Source organism: Ursus arctos, unplaced genomic scaffold (assembly GCF_023065955.2).
Source record: "Ursus arctos isolate Adak ecotype North America unplaced genomic scaffold, UrsArc2.0 scaffold_7, whole genome shotgun sequence".
Taxonomy (NCBI): Eukaryota; Metazoa; Chordata; class Mammalia; order Carnivora; family Ursidae; genus Ursus; species Ursus arctos.
The window spans coordinates 53,264,622-53,286,015 of record NW_026623089.1 but is presented as its reverse complement, the minus strand read 5'-3'; the positions used below and the strand labels follow the sequence as shown (position 1 = coordinate 53,286,015).

At 59.7% G+C, this 21,394-nt stretch overlaps 1 protein-coding gene across 2 annotated transcripts in view; it reads left to right on the top strand.

The window, feature by feature from the left end:
* The window catches only part of UNC5B (unc-5 netrin receptor B), an 81,702-nt gene extending 61,006 nt beyond the window's left edge, over positions 1–20,696 (top strand). Inside the window, exons 2-17 of one of the 2 annotated variants that reach the window (XM_026504405.4) lie at positions 70–294; positions 3,581–3,724; positions 4,166–4,269; positions 5,052–5,232; positions 5,878–6,045; positions 6,704–6,868; positions 7,093–7,125; positions 8,932–9,126; positions 9,489–9,878; positions 10,500–10,587; positions 11,846–12,014; positions 12,176–12,409; positions 14,330–14,479; positions 15,142–15,306; positions 16,083–16,264; positions 17,081–20,696. In XM_026504405.4, the coding sequence (XP_026360190.3) occupies positions 70–294; positions 3,581–3,724; positions 4,166–4,269; positions 5,052–5,232; positions 5,878–6,045; positions 6,704–6,868; positions 7,093–7,125; positions 8,932–9,126; positions 9,489–9,878; positions 10,500–10,587; positions 11,846–12,014; positions 12,176–12,409; positions 14,330–14,479; positions 15,142–15,306; positions 16,083–16,264; positions 17,081–17,246 (2,759 nt within the window). In that variant the 3' untranslated portion in view covers positions 17,247–20,696. The remainder of the gene's footprint in view (positions 1–69; positions 295–3,580; positions 3,725–4,165; positions 4,270–5,051; positions 5,233–5,877; positions 6,046–6,703; positions 6,869–7,092; positions 7,126–8,931; positions 9,127–9,488; positions 9,879–10,499; positions 10,588–11,845; positions 12,015–12,175; positions 12,410–14,329; positions 14,480–15,141; positions 15,307–16,082; positions 16,265–17,080) is intronic. The other variant, XM_048219132.2, reaches the window with a different exon arrangement.
* The last annotated feature ends 698 nt before the right edge of the window (positions 20,697–21,394 follow it).

Genomic DNA, 21,394 nt, shown 5'->3' with positions numbered 1-21,394 from the left:
CGGCTGGTCTCTAGCCGCCCACCCCTGCTCCTAGCCTGCAGCCTCACGGAGCCCTTCCTCCCTCCACAGGCACAGACTCTGGCAGCGAGGTGCTCCCCGACTCCTTCCCGTCGGCGCCGGCTGAGCCCCTGCCCCACTTCCTCCAGGAGCCACAGGACGCCTACATCGTGAAGAACAAGCCGGTGGAGCTGCGCTGCCGTGCCTTCCCCGCCACGCAGATCTACTTCAAGTGCAACGGCGAGTGGGTCAGCCAGAATGAGCATGTCACGCAGGAGGGCCTGGATGAGGCCACAGGTGAGCCTGCCCCACTCGTCTGGTCACCCCAGGACTCCTGGGTCCCGGGCACCCCCAGCAGTGCCTCCGAGGCCAGGTGGGGGCTTCTGTGTCCCCAGGCCCCTCAGGGGTCCTTTCCAGGGCTCAGGCCGGGGAGGGGGCTGCCCGTGGGGCCACCACCGCTGCTGGTGACCTGCAGGTGGCCAGTGTCAGGCAGCCCCAGCCGGGCCAGGGTTTTGGGGGCCCTTGGCCCCACAGCCCCCCTCACCTTTGGTTTTGCTGCTACCACCTCTTCCCTCATTTTTCTCTCCCTCCTTTTTCAGCCTTCTCTTGTTTCCTTCTGTCTCTCCCGCCTCTCCCTTCTCACCCCTGTCTCTCTCTGTCCGTCTTTCTTCCGCATGTCTGTCTCCCCCTCCACATACTCTCTCTCACTCTCTCTCCTTTCTCCCTCCTTCCAACTTCTATTTTTCTGTGAAAAGCTCGCAGATTTCAGAACCACCCAGGCTTAAAACCATACCCCAGAATGTACTTAATGCCACTCAACTGTATACGTTGAAATGGTAAGTTTTAGGTTATATATTATATATATATATATTTTTACCAACATTTTGGTGAAAGAATTTTAGAAAATAGAGTTGGAGTCTCATGCTCCCCCAAAGTCTAAAAACTAAAATAAAATAAGGGATTTTTAAAAGAAAATGTAAAAAAAAAGAAACATACCCCCACTGCCCCCATTCTCTGACTCTGTGACTCTGGGAAGTCCCTCACCCTCTCTGAGCCCCACTTCCTCTCCTTGTAAACTGGGATGTTAACAGAAGGTCCGGGTGGGGGTGGAACACGGTGGGGCCTGCACAGTGTTGAGCACAGTGCCAGGACCTAGCAGGCACTCAGTAAACCCCATTTCTTCCATCCTCTTTCTGGCTTTTTCTTGGCCTCTTTCCTCTTGAAACCTGTCCTTATTTCTCTGTCCCCCTGAGCCCCACTGGCCTGGATCCGGAGGTCAGTTGTAGGGGTCCAGACCGAGCAGGGGGATGGTGTACCCTGCTGGGGCCTCTCACAAACCCTGCATTTATGAGTAATAGTAACAGCATGGCTCCTACTCCCCTGCTACCAGGCGCTCCCCTGCCAGCCCCAGAAATTGGGGCACTCTTGTCCGCATTAACGACAAAGGATAGACCGCAGTCCTGTGGGCCCTCTCTTGGCGGTGGTATGGCTGGTTCCACCTTAGTCTCCTGCTCCCCACCCTGGCACTCTCAGAGGCCCTGGAAGAGCAGAGGATGACAGCTGGGGGCCAGAAGAGGCAAGATGAGCCTCCCCTCAGCGGCTCATGCCAGGTTGGGGCAAAGCAGCCCAAGCCCTGCTAGGTCGCCTTGATGCCAGAGGGGGGATACCTGGTGCTGAGGCCCAGGTCTGGGAGACTGAAGGTCCCTGTCCCCTCTCTGTCTGCTGGTGACCATCACCAAGGTGGTGAGCCCCACTGGGTGATGATTTGTCTGTCCAGCTTTTGGGTGCTTCCGGATGGATGACCCCTGGGAGAGGGCCCCCCACTTCCAGTTTCACAGCCTGGTGAATGAGGGGCGGGGGTCCCGGCTGTGCTGGCCTGGACCACACAGCATCGCTTGTCGAGCCAGGACTCCGGGCAGCCACTGCGAGCAGGCAGAGCCACTCCCCCAGAAGAAGCCTCTTCCGTCCTGGTGCTCCCCGATGGCAGACCCCCAGCCCCCTCCCATTTAGATCCCTGGGGTTTTCCTCACTGTCTGGGCTCCTAGTGCAAAGGCCATCCTACCCCATGACCCAGGAGAGTTAAGGCAATGGACTTCGCTAGGAGAGGTCCAAAGACATCATGCATTTGGGAATAGAGCTCTAATCAGGGCAAGGCGCCAATAGCTGATCTGGCTGTGCTGGCACCTTGAGGGGGGACTTCGGGCCTGCCCCCAGCCCGCTCAGCCTCTGTTTCTTCACAAGTGGAAGGAAGGAGCTGGATGAGATCCAAGGGACCTTCCAGAGTAGATTGTGCTCAGCCTTGGCTGGGTGCTTGGTGGAGTGATTGTCATGCTTCATTTAGAGTTTACTCCGAGTGTCTTACTATGATGAGGGAACTGAGGGAACCGTCACACAGCTGGGGAGTGAGGTTGGGTCAGGATTCAGACCTGCCCAGCCATCCAACCCTACTTGACCACTGGGCCACAGTACCACAGAGTGTACAGTTGACAGGCCTGCCCTCGAGGGGCTTGTCAGAACCCACGTGTAAGCATGAGAGGATGAGCTGGGACACATGGCAGGGAGGAGCAGCTTTAGGGATTCTGAAATGGGGGTAGTTAGGAAGGTCTTCCTGGAGGAGGAGGCCTCTCAGTCCTCCCACAGGCTTTGGGGAGGAGCTGTGGATGGGCATCCTAATCCAGAAGGGTTCACTCCTTTTCTGAGCCTAAGGGGCTTTGTCGAGGGTTGGCAGAAGAGTGACTGATCCTTTCTGGGCCGGCTGGTGGATCCAGTTATCTGGAGAGGCCTCCAGGCCCTGGCAGGGAGCTACTGAGAGATTGGAGGGCTCCCAGGAAGAGGGGCCTCCCACCAGCTCCAGCTCCTAACCAGAGAGAGGCCACATGCTCTCTTCACATCTTTGTGGAACCCCTTTTTCTGTGCCAGGTCCTGGGCTCCAGCAGTAAACAGGGCAAAGCCCTGCTTTATTCTCCTGCAGGAAATATATAATTAACACATGACCACATCCATAGAGGATACAGTTCCAGAGAGTGGTCAGTGCTGTGGGGAAACCAGGCTGGGCAGGGAAAGAGAACTGCACAGCCCAGTCATGCTCAGTGTGGTACTTTGACAGTGGGTGGGGGGGTGCAGGGTCAGAGGGGCCTTCCCTCTGGAAGTGCAGCCCGACCCAGAGCTGTTGGTGACGGGAAGTCCATCAGGCACAGGGGGAACAGAAGAGAGTTCCAGGCAGGGAACTGGGTGTGCAAAGGCCCTGCGGCTGGGGGGGGAGATGCCCCGTGAGGCCATAGCAGATAGACGGTGTAGGTCCTGCTCGCCATGTGGAGGGTCGAGGTCTTTGTGCTGTGAGCACTGGAGGCACGACCAGGGGAGTGACCTGGCATTTGTGCCTTTTGAAGAGCACACACCGGCTTTAGGGCAGGACGTGGATGGCACAGGGGCAGTCTCCAGGGGAGTGGCGGTGGCGGCTCAGGCCAGGGAAATAGATGGAAATGGGAGGCACTTGGCAGAAGAGAGACCGATGTCCCGGTGCCATGTCCCTGCTTCCCAGCCTCAGGCCTGCCCCCTGCTGACACCCGTGTCCCCCTCTCAGGCCTGCGGGTACGGGAGGTCCAGATCGAGGTGTCACGGCAGCAGGTGGAGGAGCTGTTCGGGCTGGAGGATTACTGGTGTCAGTGCGTGGCCTGGAGCTCTGCTGGAACCACCAAGAGTCGCCGGGCCTATGTCCGCATCGCATGTACGCCGTCCCGACACCCCCACCCTGCTGCTCCGGGCCCCTTCCCCTTGCCCGTGCCCCCTGGAGAGGAAGTTCATCCTCGGTGGGGGCATCCGTCAGAGATGTCAGGGCCCATGGGTGCCCACTCAGAAGAAGCTCCTAGACCCAGCACCTGGGCCACCTCTGGCCTCGGGATTTCTAACGGCCCCTTTCACCTACTTCTGTATAAGGGAGCTGCCTGCTTCCTCACCGTCCTGGGTTGTTATGTGCTTAGGATCCCAGAGTCAGGGAGGGAAACCTGTTCCCCCAACTCCACCCAGTGAGGCCCCCACTTTGGAGAAGAGGAGATGCTCTACATTGAGCTCATTCCCTTGGTGTGCACTGCCACCTAGTGGCCTGAGTGGGGCACTTCAGGCTTCGGTTTGCCTCACTGTGCCTGGTGACCCCTCGTCCTTCTCCCAGACCTGCGCAAGAACTTCGATCAGGAGCCTCTGGGCAAGGAAGTGGCCCTGGACCAGGAGGTTCTCCTGCAGTGCCGCCCACCAGAGGGGGTGCCTGTGGCTGAGGTGAGCAGGGGCAAGGGGAATACTAGCCACGGCAGAGAACAGCCAGGCATGGTCTTGACTACCAGCCACAGTGTCTCAGCCTCCCAGAGCTCTCCCCATCTCATAGATGGGAATATAGAGACTTGAGACAGAGAAGGGAACTGTCACCTCTGCAGAACTCAGCATGTGCTAGACCCGGGCCGGGCCGTCCACAGGCATAACCCCGAGGGCTGGGGCAGAGCTGGGGCAAGATCCCCAAGGGCTACTTGGGCAGGCCACGGGCTCAGTCTCTTGCAAGGGAAGTGCCTGTGGCCCAATCCTCCTTCCCCACCCAGAAGCCAAAGTCCCAGCTTATGGACACCAAAGGATTTCATAATACGTGGGTCTGAGCGCGGATGCACCCCACGTGGCCTTGGCCTTAATGGTGAAGTCATACACTACCAGCTAATGCTAAGTTTGTGCTTATGGGGAGCCAAGTACTATCCTCCACTTTCCACACTAACTCGTTTAATCCTCGTAACCGCCCTGTGGGGTAGATACCAATAAATGCTGCCCTACGTTTGATGCAATTGAGGCCGTCCAGCTGGTGGGAGGTTGTCACAACCCCTGGGTTCCGTACTGCCCTGCACAGTGCCCGGCCCGTGGAGGGCCTGCCTGACCACGTCACCGCCGTGGGCTTACACGGATAGAACTGCTGTCCTGGTTATGGCCGCCCTCCCTTCCCCCCCCCACAGGGGACCCACTCCCCAAGATGTAGGTGAGTAGGCACCAGGCCCTCACGCCCCCCGACCGCACTCCTGCAGGTGGAGTGGCTGAAGAACGAGGACATCATCGACCCCACCCAGGACACCAACTTCCTGCTCACCATCGACCACAACCTCATCATCCGCCAGGCCCGCCTGTCAGACACGGCCAACTACACCTGTGTGGCCAAGAACATCGTAGCCAAGCGCCGGAGCACCACGGCCACCGTCACCGTCTACGGTACAGGCCCACAGGGGGCAGCCTAGCCAGGGGCACGGGAGAGCCTGGGCCATCTGCCCACCTCCCCGCGTCCTACCCAGGAGGCCAGCAGGACTCTGGTGGGCAGCTGGGAGGCTGAGGCCCAGAGAGGGCAGGTCCCTTCCCCAAGATCACACAGCAAAGCTAGCGGTCAAGTCAGGCACTCCTGGGCTGACGGTTGGAACGGGGCCCCGTCAGTATCTTCATACCCAAGCCTGGTGTCCCAGCAGAGTGAGGAACCGCCGCCCAGGCCTGTGGGCTATTCCTTGCTGTTCCCTTGGGTGGGAGGGGCAGAGCCATAGCTGAGATGCCTCGAGTGTGGTAGAAAGAACTCTATATGGGGTTCCAGTCCCAGGTCCTCCGTTACCGGGTGACCTTGGGTAAGCGTAGCCCTCTCCGGACCTACGTTTGCCATTGTGCAATGAGGCTGGGAGTAGACCGTGACTTCACTGGGCCCCTCTGGTGCTGGCGGCTGCAGCCCAGATCTGTCCCCAGTGCTAGAGCAGGGAGGGGTCCAGTTAGGAAAGGCCAGGCCTCTGCAGAAGGGCCTCGTCGGGAATGCAGATGGGGTTAGCAGCCCACAGGTCGCAGAGCCAGGCCAAGGAGGTGACACCGCTGCCCTTGCAGTGAACGGGGGCTGGTCCAGCTGGGCAGAGTGGTCGCCCTGCTCCAACCGCTGTGGCCGTGGCTGGCAGAAGCGCACCCGGACCTGCACCAACCCGGCCCCGCTCAATGGAGGCGCCTTCTGTGAGGGCCAGGCCTTCCAGAAGACCGCCTGCACCACCGTGTGCCCAGGTAAGGCCACAGGCCGGCTGGCATCCTACCCACCCCGGTTCCAGCCCTGCTTTCTGTGCTGTGGCGGCTGCCACACTCAGGGTGGCCACTCCGCCTGCACAGTGGGGGGCGGAAGGTGCTTGTCCTGGGGCCAGCGGCTGGCGGAGCAGGCCAGACAGGATGCCGGCTGCTGGAGAGACAGACAGAGGCTCTGAGCTGCCGTCTGAGGGGTGGGCTCTTCTGCCCTCCAGGCTGCGGGCTTTCGGTGTCGGCCTCCAGGGCTGGGGTCCCAGCGCTGCCCGGGGTCAGAGGAGCCTGTGCTCCTGCCCTTGAGCTAGACACATCTTGACCGCCACCCCTAGTCCTGCAAAGGTCCTCTCATCCTCTCGTCTTCGCCTCACCCTGTGCGTCCCCGTCTGTGGGCCCTCGCATGCCTGGTTTTCTCCTGGCTCAGGTTTTTGTGTGAACAATGCGGGGTGTTTGCCTTGGGTTCGAGTCCCTGTCAACACCCCTGGCCGCGCTGGCACAGGGCCGCGTGGCCGGGGGTGGATCTCTCCGTTGTGGCTTGCTTGTCTTGGGTCCCTCCCCTGCCGTAGTGCGCGTGCGCGGGTCCGTGGCTGTGCTCCATGGCCTAACCGCGCGTGCGCTGTCCCACGCTCTGTGTGCCGTGCCCCCGCAGTGGACGGAGCGTGGACGGAGTGGAGCAAGTGGTCAGCCTGCAGCACCGAGTGCGCCCACTGGCGCAGCCGCGAGTGCATGGCGCCCCCACCCCAGAACGGAGGCCGAGACTGCAGCGGGACCCTGCTTGACTCCAAGAACTGCACGGACGGGCTGTGCGTGCAGAGTGAGTCCTTGGGACGGCGGGGGCCTCCCCGGGGTGGGGGCTCAAGGAGGACGAGGGGGCCCCCCCAGCCCGCCCCAGGCCTCAGGTGCCGGCTGCTGTGGAGCAGTCCCTGGGGCCTCTGCCCACCCGCCACGTGCATCATCTCATCTGCGCGTTTCCTGTCACTTCCACCATCCTTTCTCCGCCATCTATGTCATTGTCTTTCCCTTTATTTCCCTCGACAGATAAGAAAACTCTAAGTGACCCCAAAAGCCACCGTAAGTCCCATTTCATGGCTGTCCTCTTTCCTCTGGGGGATTCCCTGGCTCTCCTTGGCTGGTTTTTCCAGGGTGTGGGCTGCAGGGCAGGGTGGGGGCAGGGAGACTTGAAGGTGGCCCCTCACCAACCCTCCATGGGGTCCCCCGGCCCCCAGGGCTGCACGCGTCCCGGCCTCCGTCACATGCAGACAGGCAGACCCACAGCTGACAGAAAGGACACTGTCCCGACCCTCCCGTGATGGGAGAAGATGGGTGTCAGAGGAAGGGGCTTACCCGGGGATCCAGGCAGCATTTGAACCTCACTCGTTATGTGGCCAAAGCTGGTGCTCTTAGCTTTGTGCCCTCGGCCTTCCTCTCTGTGACAGAGCCAGCACCCAGGCCCACACCGTCAACCCGTGCCCCTTACTGTACCCCCAAGAGCAGGCCTAGGTTCTCTGGGAAACCCGCTGCCTGGCGTCAGCCCCGAGGGGCGGGGCGGCTCTCTCCCCAGGCTGTGCCGGGGCAGCTCGAGAGCGGTAAAGCGGCTCGGGCCGATTGGCTGTGGTAATTGAGCCATAATTCCCAGATAATTCCAGAATCATCACATCAGCAGCGAGGCCCTGGGCCCAGCTCACAGCGGTCAGGGAGAACATCAGGAGGCAGAGCCAAGCCCTGAGGGCCTCCTCTGGCAGGTGTCCCGGGGGCCAGGATCCTCTGGGGAGCCTAAGAATGAGGGCCACTGAGGAGAGATGGGGCCAGAAGGTGGCAGAAGCGGGCAGCCACCAGCCCTGAGCCACCCCCTCTCCCCCTCCCCGAAGTCTCAGTCTGCACCAGGGAAGTGGGGCTTGGTAGGGTCCAGGCAGGGAAAGCAGGCCTACTTTCCGGAGGGCCACCCCCGCCCCAGGAGGGGAGACGGGACATGTGCTTCCTGGCACTCCCAAAACAAAGGAGGGCAGAGCAGCCGTCTTGAGGCGCCGCCTGTGTGCTGCCCAGCGTGCTAACCACTGGCCACGTGTAGCTCTTTCAACTTCCTATTAACTTAGTTAAAATGTAATAATACAATTTTAAAGACTTAGTTCCCCAGTCACACCGGCCACATTTTAGTTGTTCATTAGCCACACGGGGCTAGTGGCGATCATGTGGGACGACACAGACACAGAACGTGCATCGTGTGGAAAGCGCGGTTTGATGGCTCTGCCGTGTAGACCCTGCCTCTGGACCCTGACACCTGCCTGCCTGGCCCAGATGGAGTTATTTGCAGCTGTGTGGCAGCCTCCCCCCACCTGGGGGAGGGAAGTGTAGCCGTGGGTGGCCTCCCTGAGCCCCTCCGCCTGCTCACCTCCTCTCCACCCCATCGCCTTTGCATCTCATTCCCTCCTGCTCCTTCTCTGCCTGCACTCCCCCCCACCCCAAGCATAGGTTGCAAATTGAGCTCAGGACAGCTGCTTGCAGAGAGTTCTGGGAGCCGGGACCTCCGGCCTGAGGATGTGCTGAGGCTGCAGTGGGGCCCTGAGTTAACTTCCTGGCCGGGGCAGGACAGACGGAGCCACAGCCCTTGTCTCTTTCTCAGCAGTGAGCCATGAGTTCACTGTTGGGACTGACCACGAGTCATTCTGCCTGTCTTTCTGCACCGGGAGGGAAGCAAGGCAGGGGACTTGAGACCATTTTACTCACAGAGACTGAAGCGCAGAGCGGTTCAGGCTTGCCTGAGGTCCCCGGCCAGTCGTGGTGGTGCTCAGACTAGGACCTAGCATAGCACAGGTCTGTCCCGGCACCTGGGTCTCTGTCCCGGGACCTGGGTCTCACGCAGCCCTCCTGTGCCCGCAGTGCTGGAGGCCTCGGGGGACGTGGCGCTGTATGCGGGGCTCGTGGTGTCCGCCTTCATCATCGTGGGCGTCCTCATGGTGGTGGGGGTGGTGGTGTACCGCCGCCACTGCCGGGACTTCGACACGGACATCACCGACTCATCCGCCGCCCTCACTGGTGGCTTCCACCCCGTCAACTTCAAGACTGCGAGGCCCAGTAAGCACCGGGCATACCTTGGGTGGCAGATGCAGCCCGGGGCACCCAGAGGGGCATGGCAGCCGGCCAGACCTGCCAGACCAGAGCAGGGGTCCTGCTCCCTCTGGAGGTTTTTCTAGACTTTGCTGTGCAGATAACTGGATGAGTGTAGATCAGAGAGACGCTCTGGTGGACCCAGAGAAGAGGGAAGGAGTAGCTCAGGTGGTGAGTCCCCAAAGCTTCCTGCAGCGGATGGCCCTTGAGCCTTTGGCAGCTGGACATTTGAGTGGGATTTTGCAACAGAAGGGCCCCCGGCAGGAGCAGAGGGCAGGAGCCGGCCAGTGAGGCACAGCTGGGTCTAACCATAGCCCCAACCCCCGCAGACAACCCGCAGCTCCTGCACCCGTCCGCGCCTCCGGACCTCACGGCCAGTGCTGGCATCTACCGCGGGCCCATGTATGCCCTGCAGGACTCAGCCGACAAGATCCCCATGACCAACTCACCTCTGCTGGACCCCCTGCCCAGTCTCAAGATCAAGGTCTACAACTCCGGCACCACCGGCTCTGCGCCAGGCCTGCCAGATGGGGCCGACCTGCTGGGGGTCCTGCCAGCCGGCACTTACTCGGGCGATTTCACCCGGGATGCCCACTTACTGCACCTGCACAGTGCCAGCCTCGGCTCCCAGCAGCTCCTGGGCCTGCCCCGTGACCCGGGGAGCAGCGTCAGCGGCACTTTTGGCTGCCTGGGGGGGAGGCTCAGCGTCCCCGGCACAGGTGGGCTCCCGCTCCGCTTGCCTCTCGGCCCGGCCTCCGCATGTCCCCCTCCACCGACAGAAGATAGGACTTCCCGGTCCCACTTCTCAGATGGGAAACATGAGGCCCAGGGGGAGGAAGGACAATAAAATAGAAGATTTGGGGTCAGACCTTTCTCTGCCCCACTAAGGCGGGTTCCGGAACCTTGGACTAGCCATTCTGTAAAGCTCACCTGCTAAGTGGGGGAGAATACCTCTTTGTAGTTCAACAGACCTACAGAGAACTACTGGGAGGGCGGGGCTGATCTCAGGTTGCAAAGCCGTGATGGTTTCCCAGTGTCACACTGATCTGGGGCTGGAGCTGGCATTGGGGCCTTCTGACTTGGAGTCTTTGCCATCTTTATACCCTGTCACAGTGGCAGCGGCCCCTGTGGTACCAGACAGACCCGCTGCTTTCAGTGGCCTGGGCTGTCTTGGTACCTAATTCCCAGAGCTTCTGTCTCCACCCCTTGCTGTTGACCCCTGGCTCTCAGGAAACGTCTTTCTCCCCCCGACCTAAGCTAGGAGCCACCCACCCCTCACCCCTGTTCTAAGCTCTGAGACTTCCTCCGGCCCTTCCCTCCTGACCACCCTCTCCCTCTAGGGGTCAGTCTGCTGGTGCCCAGTGGAGCCATCCCCCAGGGCAAGTTCTATGAGCTGTACCTGCTTATCAACAAGGCAGAGAACACCCTGTGAGTAGAGAGACCTCAGTTCCAGCCTGGGCTGCCCCTCCTCTTCCTCTGCCTGCTACCTGTCCACCCTGGCTTCAGATATCACCACCCCCCACTCTGCACCTGATCCTAAGGCCAGAGGTAGTTCTCCAAGGAAGACATCGACAGACCTGATTACATTCACACTTAAAATGTACGAAACCAGCCGGACAAATCACGAAACTGAAGGGCAGTTGACGAAGTAGCTACATTATGACAAATGTCTTTACTATGTAAAGAGGCTTTGAACAGTTCGCTACAAAACTGGTCAGAGGCTATGAAGTGATTCACACACACTCTCTCTGAAGCACACGCCCTCACACACACACACACACCCTCACACACACACACCCTCACACGCGCCCTCACACACACACACGCCCTCACACACACGGGCTCTCACACACACACATGCCCTCACACACATGCCCTCACACATACACACACACGCCCTCACACACATGCCCTCACACACACACGCCCTCACACACACACACACCCTCATACACACACGCCCTCACACACACACCCTCACACACACACACAAGCCCTCACACACACACAAGCCCTCACACACACACACACAAGCCCTCACACACACACATGCCCTCACACACACACACACACGCCCTCACACACACAGGCCCTCACACACACGGGCCCTCACACACACACATGCCCTCACACACACGCCCTCACACACACACACACACACACACACGCCCTCACACACACGCCCTCACACACACGCGCCCTCACACACACAGGCCAGTAGATAAAGAAAAAACAGCCTAATTTGTAGTCAAAGAAATAGTAATTCAAACAGGAGATATTAGGAATGTTTTGCTTCTTGAATTTACAGATTTTTTTCAAACAGTAAAACCTTCATATTGACAAAAGCGCGGGGACTCGGCACCCCCATGACATGCTCTCGGGAGCCTAGACTGGTAGCAGCTTTCTAGAAAGTAGTTTAGAGCTCAGAACCTTTGAAACCGCGAACAAAGATATGGCTGTGAGAACTTCACCGTGTAACAGCAGAAACCTGAGAACGATCTTAAGGCCTATGCCATCCTTCTGCCTCTCCTTAACCCCTGACCTCTGGGAGCCCCCGGGGGTGGAGACCTGCCTTGGGCCACCCAGGAGCCAGGGTGGAGGCGGGAGCCCCACCCCCAGTCCCAGCCCTTGCTGAGCTTGTGGCCTCCCCTCACTGCCTCCCCCCTGCCCTCTGCCCTCTCCCCAGCCCGCTTTCAGAAGGGACCCAGACAGTATTGAGCCCCTCGGTGACCTGTGGACCCACGGGCCTCCTGTTGTGCCGCCCCGTCATCCTCACGGTACCCCACTGTGCTGAGGTCAGCGCCGGGGACTGGATCTTCCAGCTCAAGACCCAGGCCCACCAGGGCCACTGGGAGGTGAGGAGCTGAGGCTGGGGGGTGGGGGACCCGCTCTCCGAAGCTGCTCTAGGAGGCCTCCGAAGCTGAAAACAAGCCCCTTTTCTCCTGGCCCCACCTGGGTGGACCTCTCCACGGCCTTGACTGTGACCTGTAGGCCTCCCCCTGCCGTCCCCCTGCAGGAGGTGGTGACTCTGGACGAGGAAACCCTGAACACGCCCTGTTACTGCCAGCTGGAGGCCAGGTCCTGCCACATCCTGTTGGACCAGCTGGGCACTTATGTGTTCACCGGCGAGTCGTACTCCCGCTCGGCGGTCAAGCGGCTCCAGCTGGCCATCTTCGCCCCCGCCCTCTGCACCTCCCTGGAGTATAGCCTCAGGGTCTACTGCCTGGAGGACACACCCGTAGCCCTGAAGGTAAGGCCGACCTTAGGTAGGCCACAGCGCTGGCACACGGGGGTGCGTCACCCCCAGCGGACCAGCTGCCTGCTGCCTTCCGGTACCTTTCACCCCAAAATCGTGGTACCCCTCTTCCACCATCAGCCCCGTGAATCGGTCATTCATTGCTCATTGAAATGGCATCAGAGAGGCACAGTTCTGCCCTCACCAAGCTCCTGGCTAGAAAAGGGAGAGAGATGGGGGCTCCCTGACGGAGGGCGAGGGGAGCACCCGACTGGGAGGGGGAGGGTCTCAGAAGGCGTCACAGCACAGTTAACCTTAGACCTATGCTCCAAAAGCCAAGCAGGGGTGCCAGGCAGAGAAGGCTGAAGGGCATTCCAGTTGGCAGAGCCGTTAACGCAAAAGCAGGTGGGTCGCTGCGTGTGACCGAAGCCTGCAGGGGCTGTGCAAATGTGACGGAGGGAGAGAGATGGGGCTGGAGAGGTGGACAGGGCTCAACTCCCCAACAGCCTTGGGAGCCGTGTTCAGGAATTTGGGATCGATCCAGTGGGTGGGGGCATAGAGGCGGTGGACACTGTTCACAGGCACTCTTTTGAAAGCCCCTGTGTTCTGCTGCGGGAATGGGCGGGCAAGAGACAGGCCAGTTGGGAAGCTGCACCTGGGCCCTGGACACCAGGCAGTGACAGCAGCGAGGACAGGGGGTTGGCCACTGTGTTAACAGAATGGACAGAACCCAGTGACTGATGGGATAAAGGGGAGAGGGGAGGCATCAGGGCTGACAGCCAGGTTCCGAGTATATGCAGAAGGACAGACGGTGCCCCTGAATGAGGGAGGGGTTGTGGCAGGTGCCAGTGGTTTGGGCAGGGGAGGCAGAAAGGCGAAGGGGTCAGATTTGGGCACGTAGAGCCTGATGGTGGCAGGCATGGAGCCTGTGTTAGTAGCACCTGCCCCCCGCCCCCTGCCCCCAGCCTCCAAGTCCCTGTCCATTGCCTCCCCAGCCGTCCCCTGAGTTCCTAGGTCCTCAGGCTCATCCTGACACTGGAAGAGCACAGCCCCTTGGCCCCCTGTAAACCTCCTCCTCCTTCCTTCCATCCCTCTGCGAAGCCTCCAGGCCCTTTCCTGTAGCTGCAGGCCGCCCCCCACCCATGGTCTGTGGTCTCATCCAACTCCTGTCTCCCAGTCACTTGTGACTTGTCCCAAACTCCAGTTGGGGACCGAGGCAGCGTAGGTGGAAAGGCCTCACGGGAGAGTGGGTGTCTCTGCCGGGCTAGGCTGGCCTGAAATTCCAGAAGGCCCAGAATGGGTTGGAGGCTCGGAGAAATGCTCTCGTGGCCTGCATCCCTCAGCACTGGGGCACTGGCCAGGGTCCAGCTTTGGTCAGAGAGTGGAGGGGAGGTCAGGAGGGAAGCTGCCACATTTTGGCTTGATGGCATTCCTTATCTCTTCAGTCCCCATCTGTCCATCCGTCCATTCGTCCATCCATCCATCATCCATCCAGCTTGCTGCCCATCTATCTGTATACTCATTCACTCAGCAGTCCATCTGTCTGTCCAGCCATCCCCAAGCCTCCATTCATCTTTCCTTCCATCTGTCCTTCTATTTATATACCAATCCATTTGTATATCCACCTACATGTCCATCTGTCTGTCTGTATTTATGCATCCATCTATCTGTTCGTCCATCTATCTGTCTAGTCATGTGCAAATCCAGTCATCTATCCGTATATCCATCAGCTGTCCACTCATGCATCCATTCACACGGTGTGTCTTCTCCGAGCACTTACCAATGCCTGGCCCTGTGCTCCGCTGGGTGCCTGCCCTCAGTCCTACAGCCAGGCTCCCACTGCCCGCATGTGTCCCCAGACCCCCAGCTTGCAGCAGGAAGAACCCATGGGCCAAGTATGATGGGCTCCCCCTTCCCATGGCCCCCGGCCCCCAGGAGGTGCTGGAGCTGGAGCGGACGCTGGGCGGCTATCTCTTGGAGGAGCCCAAACCCCTGCTGTTTAAGGACAGTTACCACAACCTACGCCTCTCTCTGCACGACGTCCCCCACGCCCACTGGAGGAGCAAGCTGCTGGCCAAGTACCAGGTGAGGGCTGGGCCAGAGGAGCTGGGGGCATGAGGCTGGGGAAGCGGGAACATTTGAGGGGCTGTGCAGGGAAGACCAATGCCCCTTCCCAGGCCTTGGCCCCGTCTCCTTCCTCTAGCCTTGGCCCCGCCTCCCCGGGTCGCTGTCTCCCTCCCACCCCACTCTCCATGCACCCCGTCACCCTGAAGCCCATCCCCACGCTCGTGCCACTGGCGGCCGTACTCACCCCCACCCCTGCACGCACGCCCACACACAAATGTCTATACGCGTCATTTTCGGAGAGGACTTACCATCTCCAAGCGTGTTCATGCCCGGCAGACTGTGCAGAAGAATCTCGAATAGCCACAGCCCTGTGCCTGCCCCTGTCAGCACACCACCACTGAGTCTGCAAGGCTTCCAGGCCCAGACAAACACACTCACGCTCACGCACACACACACGCATACACATGCGCACACACTCACGCATCCAGACTTGTGCCTTCTCCCCCCTGTGCTCGCTTTCTCAGCTGAAGGGCCCTTGACCAGCTCTTCTTCCTCTGCCCGTCCGGATGGAGAGGCCTGCACTGGCCCCTGAGAGGTCCCCACACTCCCGAGGCTAGCCTCATTCCCCGAGGGCAGGGCAGGCCGGCCTCCCGTCCTTGACCCTGCCGCCCCTCCCGCAGGAGATCCCCTTCTGTCACATCTGGAGCGGCAGCCAGAAGGCCCTGCACTGCACCTTCACCCTGGAGAGGCACAGCCTGGCCGCCGCAGAGCTCACCTGCAAGATCTGTGTGCGGCAGGTGGAAGGGGAGGGCCAGATCTTCCAGCTGCACGCCACGCTGGCAGAGGTGAGGCCAGAGGCCAGACTCTCTGTGGGGCCGGGGCATGCGGTGTTCAGACCCCCGTGCTCCCCACTCAGCTGGGTGGGAATGCTGTCTCCCGTAAAGATACGTCCCCTTCACCCCCCAAGTCGGAGCTGGGACTCGGGCAGTTTTTGCTCAGAGCGCTTACCGAGCGGCAACATAGATGACCTCACTAAGTCAGAAAGTGGGGTTTTAGGGAGGACAGAGACCGTCGACCTTGGATGTGGTCAGCACTGGGCCAGGCCTGTGGTTCTCCCCGACTCTAAATCCAGATTGAGGCTTACAAAACCCAGGCCGCCCAGGACCACAGTGCTGGAACCTCCTTGCAGTGTGGTGTCAAGAGCACAGCTGTAGGCCTCCACCCAGCTCTGCCCCTAACTTGGCACGTGACCCTGGGCAAGTCACTTCCCCTTTCGAGACTTCATTTCCACACGTGTGGAAGTGGCTCTGGGCGGATTAAAGCGTGGCTGAGGCTCCTCGTGGCTCGGTAATCCTGAGAGGGCATCAGCGGGAGCCCGGGCGGGTGCGAGAGCACACTGCGCCCCGAGGCCTGGGCTTGCGCGTGCAGCCCTGGCCCTTGGAAGCTCACCTTCCGGGAGAGGAGGCCTCTGACTGAGTAGGTGGAGCCTGCCCCGAGCATGGGGGGTGACCGGAACCTCCGTGAGCTCACAGTCCCTGGGCAGGAAGGTTGGAGGGACAGATGCCAGTGCTGTGCAGCGGGGCGCCCCCTGCCCCTCTCACCTTGCCCCCTGCTCTTCCAGACGCCTGCCGGCTCCCTGGATGCCTTCTGCTCTGCCCCTGGCAGCATGGTCACCACCCAGCTGGGACCCTACGCCTTCAAGATTCCACTGTCCATCCGCCAGAAGATATGCAACAGCCTGGACGCCCCCAACTCTCGGGGCAACGACTGGCGGCTCTTGGCGCAGAAGCTCTCCATGGACAGGTGGGTGTTGGGCCGGGCCCGCCCCCCCCCGGCCTCCCTTTGTCCCCAGGGCGCAGGTGGGGCAGGCAGCCCCACAGTCCGGGATCAGATCCTTCCATCTGCGGTAGGTCAGGAGCTCAGGCTCGGGTGTGCTAAATCCAAGAAGCCGAAGCCCATCCTTGAGGAGTGCCATGCTCAGGGCGCTGGCCCGTGGGAACCAGGGGAAGCTGGGACCCCCGCTGTGATCACCACTTACACCCCCGTGCCCAGGACAGAGCAGGTGTTCTGGAAATGTTTGCCGGTGACAGAGTATATTTTGGTGTCAAAGCCCTTCTGGGGAACTTAAAATGCTGGATAAATACCATGGCAACAATAGTCCTTATTATTACGTTATATTACTGAGAAGCCCTTTAATAAACCTGCAGTGAGCAGATGCCACGTACAGGACTAGAAACGGATGGGCTTTGCAAAGCGTCTAAGGCTTTGTTCCTACTCTCAGGAGAGTGTGGAGGGCAAGACCAAGCAGGGAACGGATGCGGGAGCAGGAAAGAATGGAAGGCTAGGTTTGGACAGCCTCTCCGGGGGCCAGTGTCTTTCAGTGGTGGTACCACCAGGGATGATGGCTGACAATGAGCAAGACAGTTTGGGTTTTAGAGAGGAGGAGCCCGAGGCTCAGAGAGGAGCAGTGGCTTGCCCAGGGCCACACAGCCCCCCAGCAGAGGACCCAGGATTGTGGGACCACAGAGTCTTCCCACCTCCCGGTGCTCTCCATTTCCAAGCTCCCAGGAGGTGCTGGGTGTTTGGGGAGCCCGACGGCCTTCTCCTTCCCTCCGCCAGGTACCTGAATTACTTTGCCACCAAAGCGAGCCCCACAGGCGTGATCCTGGACCTCTGGGAAGCTCTGCAGCAGGACGACGGGGACCTCAACAGCCTGGCGAGTGCCTTGGAGGAGATGGGCAAGAGTGAGATGCTGGTGGCCATGGCCACTGATGGGGACTGCTGAGAGGCCCCGGAACCATGGGCTGGGAGGGCGGGCAGGAGACAGGCGCAGGGAGGCGCCGGGCAGCCTCATGAGAGGTGGTGCGGCCTCCACTGCCCCCCAGCTCACAGCCAGAGTCGCCCCCTCCTCCTCCCCTCGCCCCACTCCAGACCACAACCAGCCTTAGCAAATCCATGTACTCCGTTGTCCGGAGGACCCACCTCCTTCTTCACCCTCTGCTGTCCCTCCTGCCCTCAGATCTCTGTGCGGAAATCACCCTGAGGCCTCTGGAGGCAGCCCAGGGGGCCAGGAGGTGGCCCTCCCCACTCTGTCCACCCCACCTGCCACCGCCGCCCCGGGAGCTCTGGGTTATGTTTGTCTTAGTTTCGTCCTTCAGTTTCTCCCTCGGTTCCTGGTTTCTCCCTCCCCCCGAGCCCCCTTCTCCTTCCACACCATTTTCCTCTTTGAAGAGTCAAGTACAATTCAGACGAACTGCTTTCTCCTGTCCAAAGCAAAAAGGAAAAGGAAGGGAAGAAAGAAACTTCAGACCGCTAGTCAGGCTCCAAGAAGAAAAAGAGCAACACCAAAACCACAAGGGAAAAGAAAAACCCAGTTTCTTAGGAAACGCACATGATTTATTATCCAGATATTTGGATAAGTCCTTTTTAAGAAAAAAAAAAAAGAAAATGAAAAACAACACAGAAAAAATAGAAAACTCTTTTCTTGAGTGTGGATGAGTGTGGGCTTGCTCGTGGTTCTGGCCAGGAGTGAGCGTGTGTGCGTGTGTGTGCGTGTGTGAGAGAGAGATTATCAGGGAGAGAGAGAGACAGAACAGGGACACCTTGCTGCTAAAGATTCCATCTTAGATTAAGTCCTACAAGGCCTCAGTTTCCCCAGTTGTACAGGGTCAAATGGGGTTTTAGCCATGGTACCATATTTCCCTCTAAAATCTTAAGCAGGTGCTGAGTCTATAAAGCCAAGGAGCCCTGAGGTTTGGAGTGGGCTGGCTCCTCCCACCCACCACCTCCCCAGGCAGGGCTCCCACAGGCTCCCCGGGCTCCTCAGGAGTCCAGGTTAAGAGGCCCTGGGGTAGAAAGTGTGGGCAGGCCAGGCCAGCTGGGAGCCAGGGACAGTGTTTCCCGTGTCCCTGTCTGGTAGCTCCTGGGGAAGGGAGCGGGACCCAGAAGTGGGGCCTAAGCAGAGAACGAAGTGGGGTGGGGGAAGACAGAGTCTCCTCTGGACACTTCTCTCCTTCACCCCAGGGTGGGACCAGCCCGGTCATCCCTCCACCTAGCAGCGCCTAGACTAGAGGGGCGGGAGCGCATTGGCGTTCTGTTAATGCCCAGGAATCCAGAAACTGGTCTTCTCCAGCCTCAGTTGGCTGGGAGCTTCATCTATAAAACAGAAGGGATGTGGCTTTGAAGAATGTCGGCAGTCAGCCTTTCCAGTCCAGGAGGCAGGGAGGTGGGTGCCTGGCTGTGTGCTACACCCCTCCTCCCCCAGTGGAGGAGAACCTGGGGAGGCCTGTTTTCCCAGCTCTGACCTCTACCGGCACCTCCCTCAGCCTGGTTCTCAGCCTCCCCCTGCAGTCTGGGGGGTCTTGAAGCGAGCTTTAACAGGCAGGGCTGCCAGAGTGGACGGGCTGGTACCCCCTGGCCAGCCTGCTCCGGGAAGCTCCACGGGGCCATCAGATCAAGGTCTCTTTCTGACTGGCTGACAATGGCTGGGACAAAGTTCTTACAGCTGGCACAGAGGCCTCACCACAGGCCTCTCTCTCCTCCTTGGCACCCAGGGCAAAGCCAGTGCCAGCTCCCCCCGCCCCCAAAGCTCTGTGCGGGCGCTAACCCCAGGGCTTGCCCCAGCGGGTCCATGAGCAGCTACTGGGACCAGCCTGGGCATATCCTGCCCTTTGAAAAGCCTGGTCTCCTGGGAGGAAAGCAGGTTTTGGGGCTCCAGTCCCAGCCGGTGTCCCCAGCCTACCCTTCCCTGCCGTGGACTCTGGGGCTTATGGGGGTTCTCACCACCTACCGACCCCCCTGGGGGGTAGCTTAGCCACAGGCAGACAGAGTCCTGCTTGGTTTGAGAGAGGATTTCTTCTCTCAGGGCTGCTGAAGGGGCCAGGCCTGCATTCGGGGCGGGGCAACGACAGCTCTGGATCCCAGTGCCTGAGTGGCGTGCCTCAAAGGCAGCGAGCCTTCCCTGCCAAGGGTGCCCGTCTGCTGTGGGCTCCGCGTCCCTGATGCGTCCTAGCCTGAGCTGTGCGGGCCTGTGTGACAGCAGCCTGACCAGTGCCACAGGGGCTTTCCCGGTGCCCTCCCCATCCGTCTCTAAAAGACCCCCGGGCAGCCTGGAGTCCGAAGACCAGCTGTGCCATTAAACTGTTGTGTGACCTCAGGCATAGGACTGCCCTCTCTGGGCCTCATCTCCTTTTCATACCTGCAGCTGCTGTCTGACTCCCTTTGGGTTCTGACACATGGTCGTTCTAGGGGCCTAGTGGGAACCCTAGTGGGTGGAGGTCGGCTGCCATCTGCCGTGCCCCTCCTCCCCACCCCACCTGCTCAGCACCCAGGATGGAAGCTCTTGGTGGATGAGGCCAGACCAGCCACCAACGTGCCATTTCTCAGCTCATTTCCAGAAATTGTGTACCAGGGCCTGGAGCACAGAACCAATTGGCTGGAGCCTCCTGGGAGGGTTCAAACTGTCTGGCTTTATAAGAAACGCCTGGAAAAGGTGTGCTGGCTCCATCCACCAGTCCTCTCCTGAGGCTACCGTGGCTGTGTCCCCACACTGCCTGCCTGAGGGAGGTCAGGATTTCTCTTATTCCGACCTAAGCGGCCGCCCCCCGTGGCCCATGTGCCCCACGAGAGGCAGATCAGGGGCCCCTGAGGGTCTTGCAGGGGCCTCGCGCTGGTGTTTGTGTCTCTCTCATCGCTGGGGTGTGCTTGCACGTGCATGTGTGTGTGCGCGTGCCCCATGTGTGCGTGCTTTTGTCTCCAGGCACAACAGGGTGCCCCCCCCAGGAACATGTCCCCACCTGGGTGTGCGTGTGTGACCTCTCTGAATCCACAGGGTCAGTCGGTGTATCTTCTACGTGCCTCTCCTCTGCCTTCTCTCGCAGAGACCAGGGGTCCTCCTGCGGGTGTGGGGGCCTCTCCATCTCCTGGATGACCCAGGACCCTCTGGTCCTCTGTCCCCAGCAACCAGGCAGCTGAGCCAGGTCCCTTAGTATGCCCTCTGAGGGAAGGTGACCAGGACTTTGGGTGCAGGGAGCAGCTCTGCTGGGGGCAAAGGGCTGGGCCCCCTGCCTGGGCCGTGGACATGGTTACGTGTCCCAGGGCTGCGGGGACGGCCCCATCCCACCGCTGTTTAGTCTGTAAACTTCAACCTGTACATACGGTTTAGCATTCCTATTGTAACAAAATTAATTTTTACAAAATAAATTATATTTCCTAGTCTAATAAAAGATTCCAGTTGTATTCTGTTGTCTTCTTGACTGTCTATCAGGAACTCGGATGACCTTCTTGCTTTTCCCAAAATTCCATGGGTTTGGGAAAGGGGTGATCACTGTCAGAGCTCTGTGAGCTCCTGGAAACCATCAAGCCCAACTGCTTCATTGTACAGAAGGGAAACCCGGCCCAGAGAGAGATAAGGACTTCTCTGTGGTCACACAGCAAGGTAGAGCCCGTGCTGGGTCTGGATCCCAACCCCTGCTCCCCAGGCGGCACCCTCAAGGCAAAAGCATTCATAGAATTCAGGGCTCAGTCATTTGAGCCTGCTGTGGGCTAAGTGATAGGTGGACATGAAGCCCCCAGCATGCCTTTCTGTCTACAAGAAATGCAGAGGGGCGGAGGCTGAGAGGTCGGTTTAGAGCACTCACCTGGGACATAATGGTGCCTGTAGAAAGGGATTGATGGGTGGGCGGGGATCAGGTGACTTTGGAGCCAGGGCCGCTATGCATGGTTCGGCAGGTGACACACTGGACAAGAGTATCATTTGCAAATATCTAAAGGGGAGAGTGGAGCCATTCCCACAGATGGTTGATCTGTGTATTTACTATGAGATGTTTCCAGCAGATGGCAGTAAAGGTCCTGTTGTAATAAAACCAACATATTGCTGTGAATTTTTCCACAGATGGAAATACCTTGAAGGGGCGTTTTTTTCTACTTTGCACA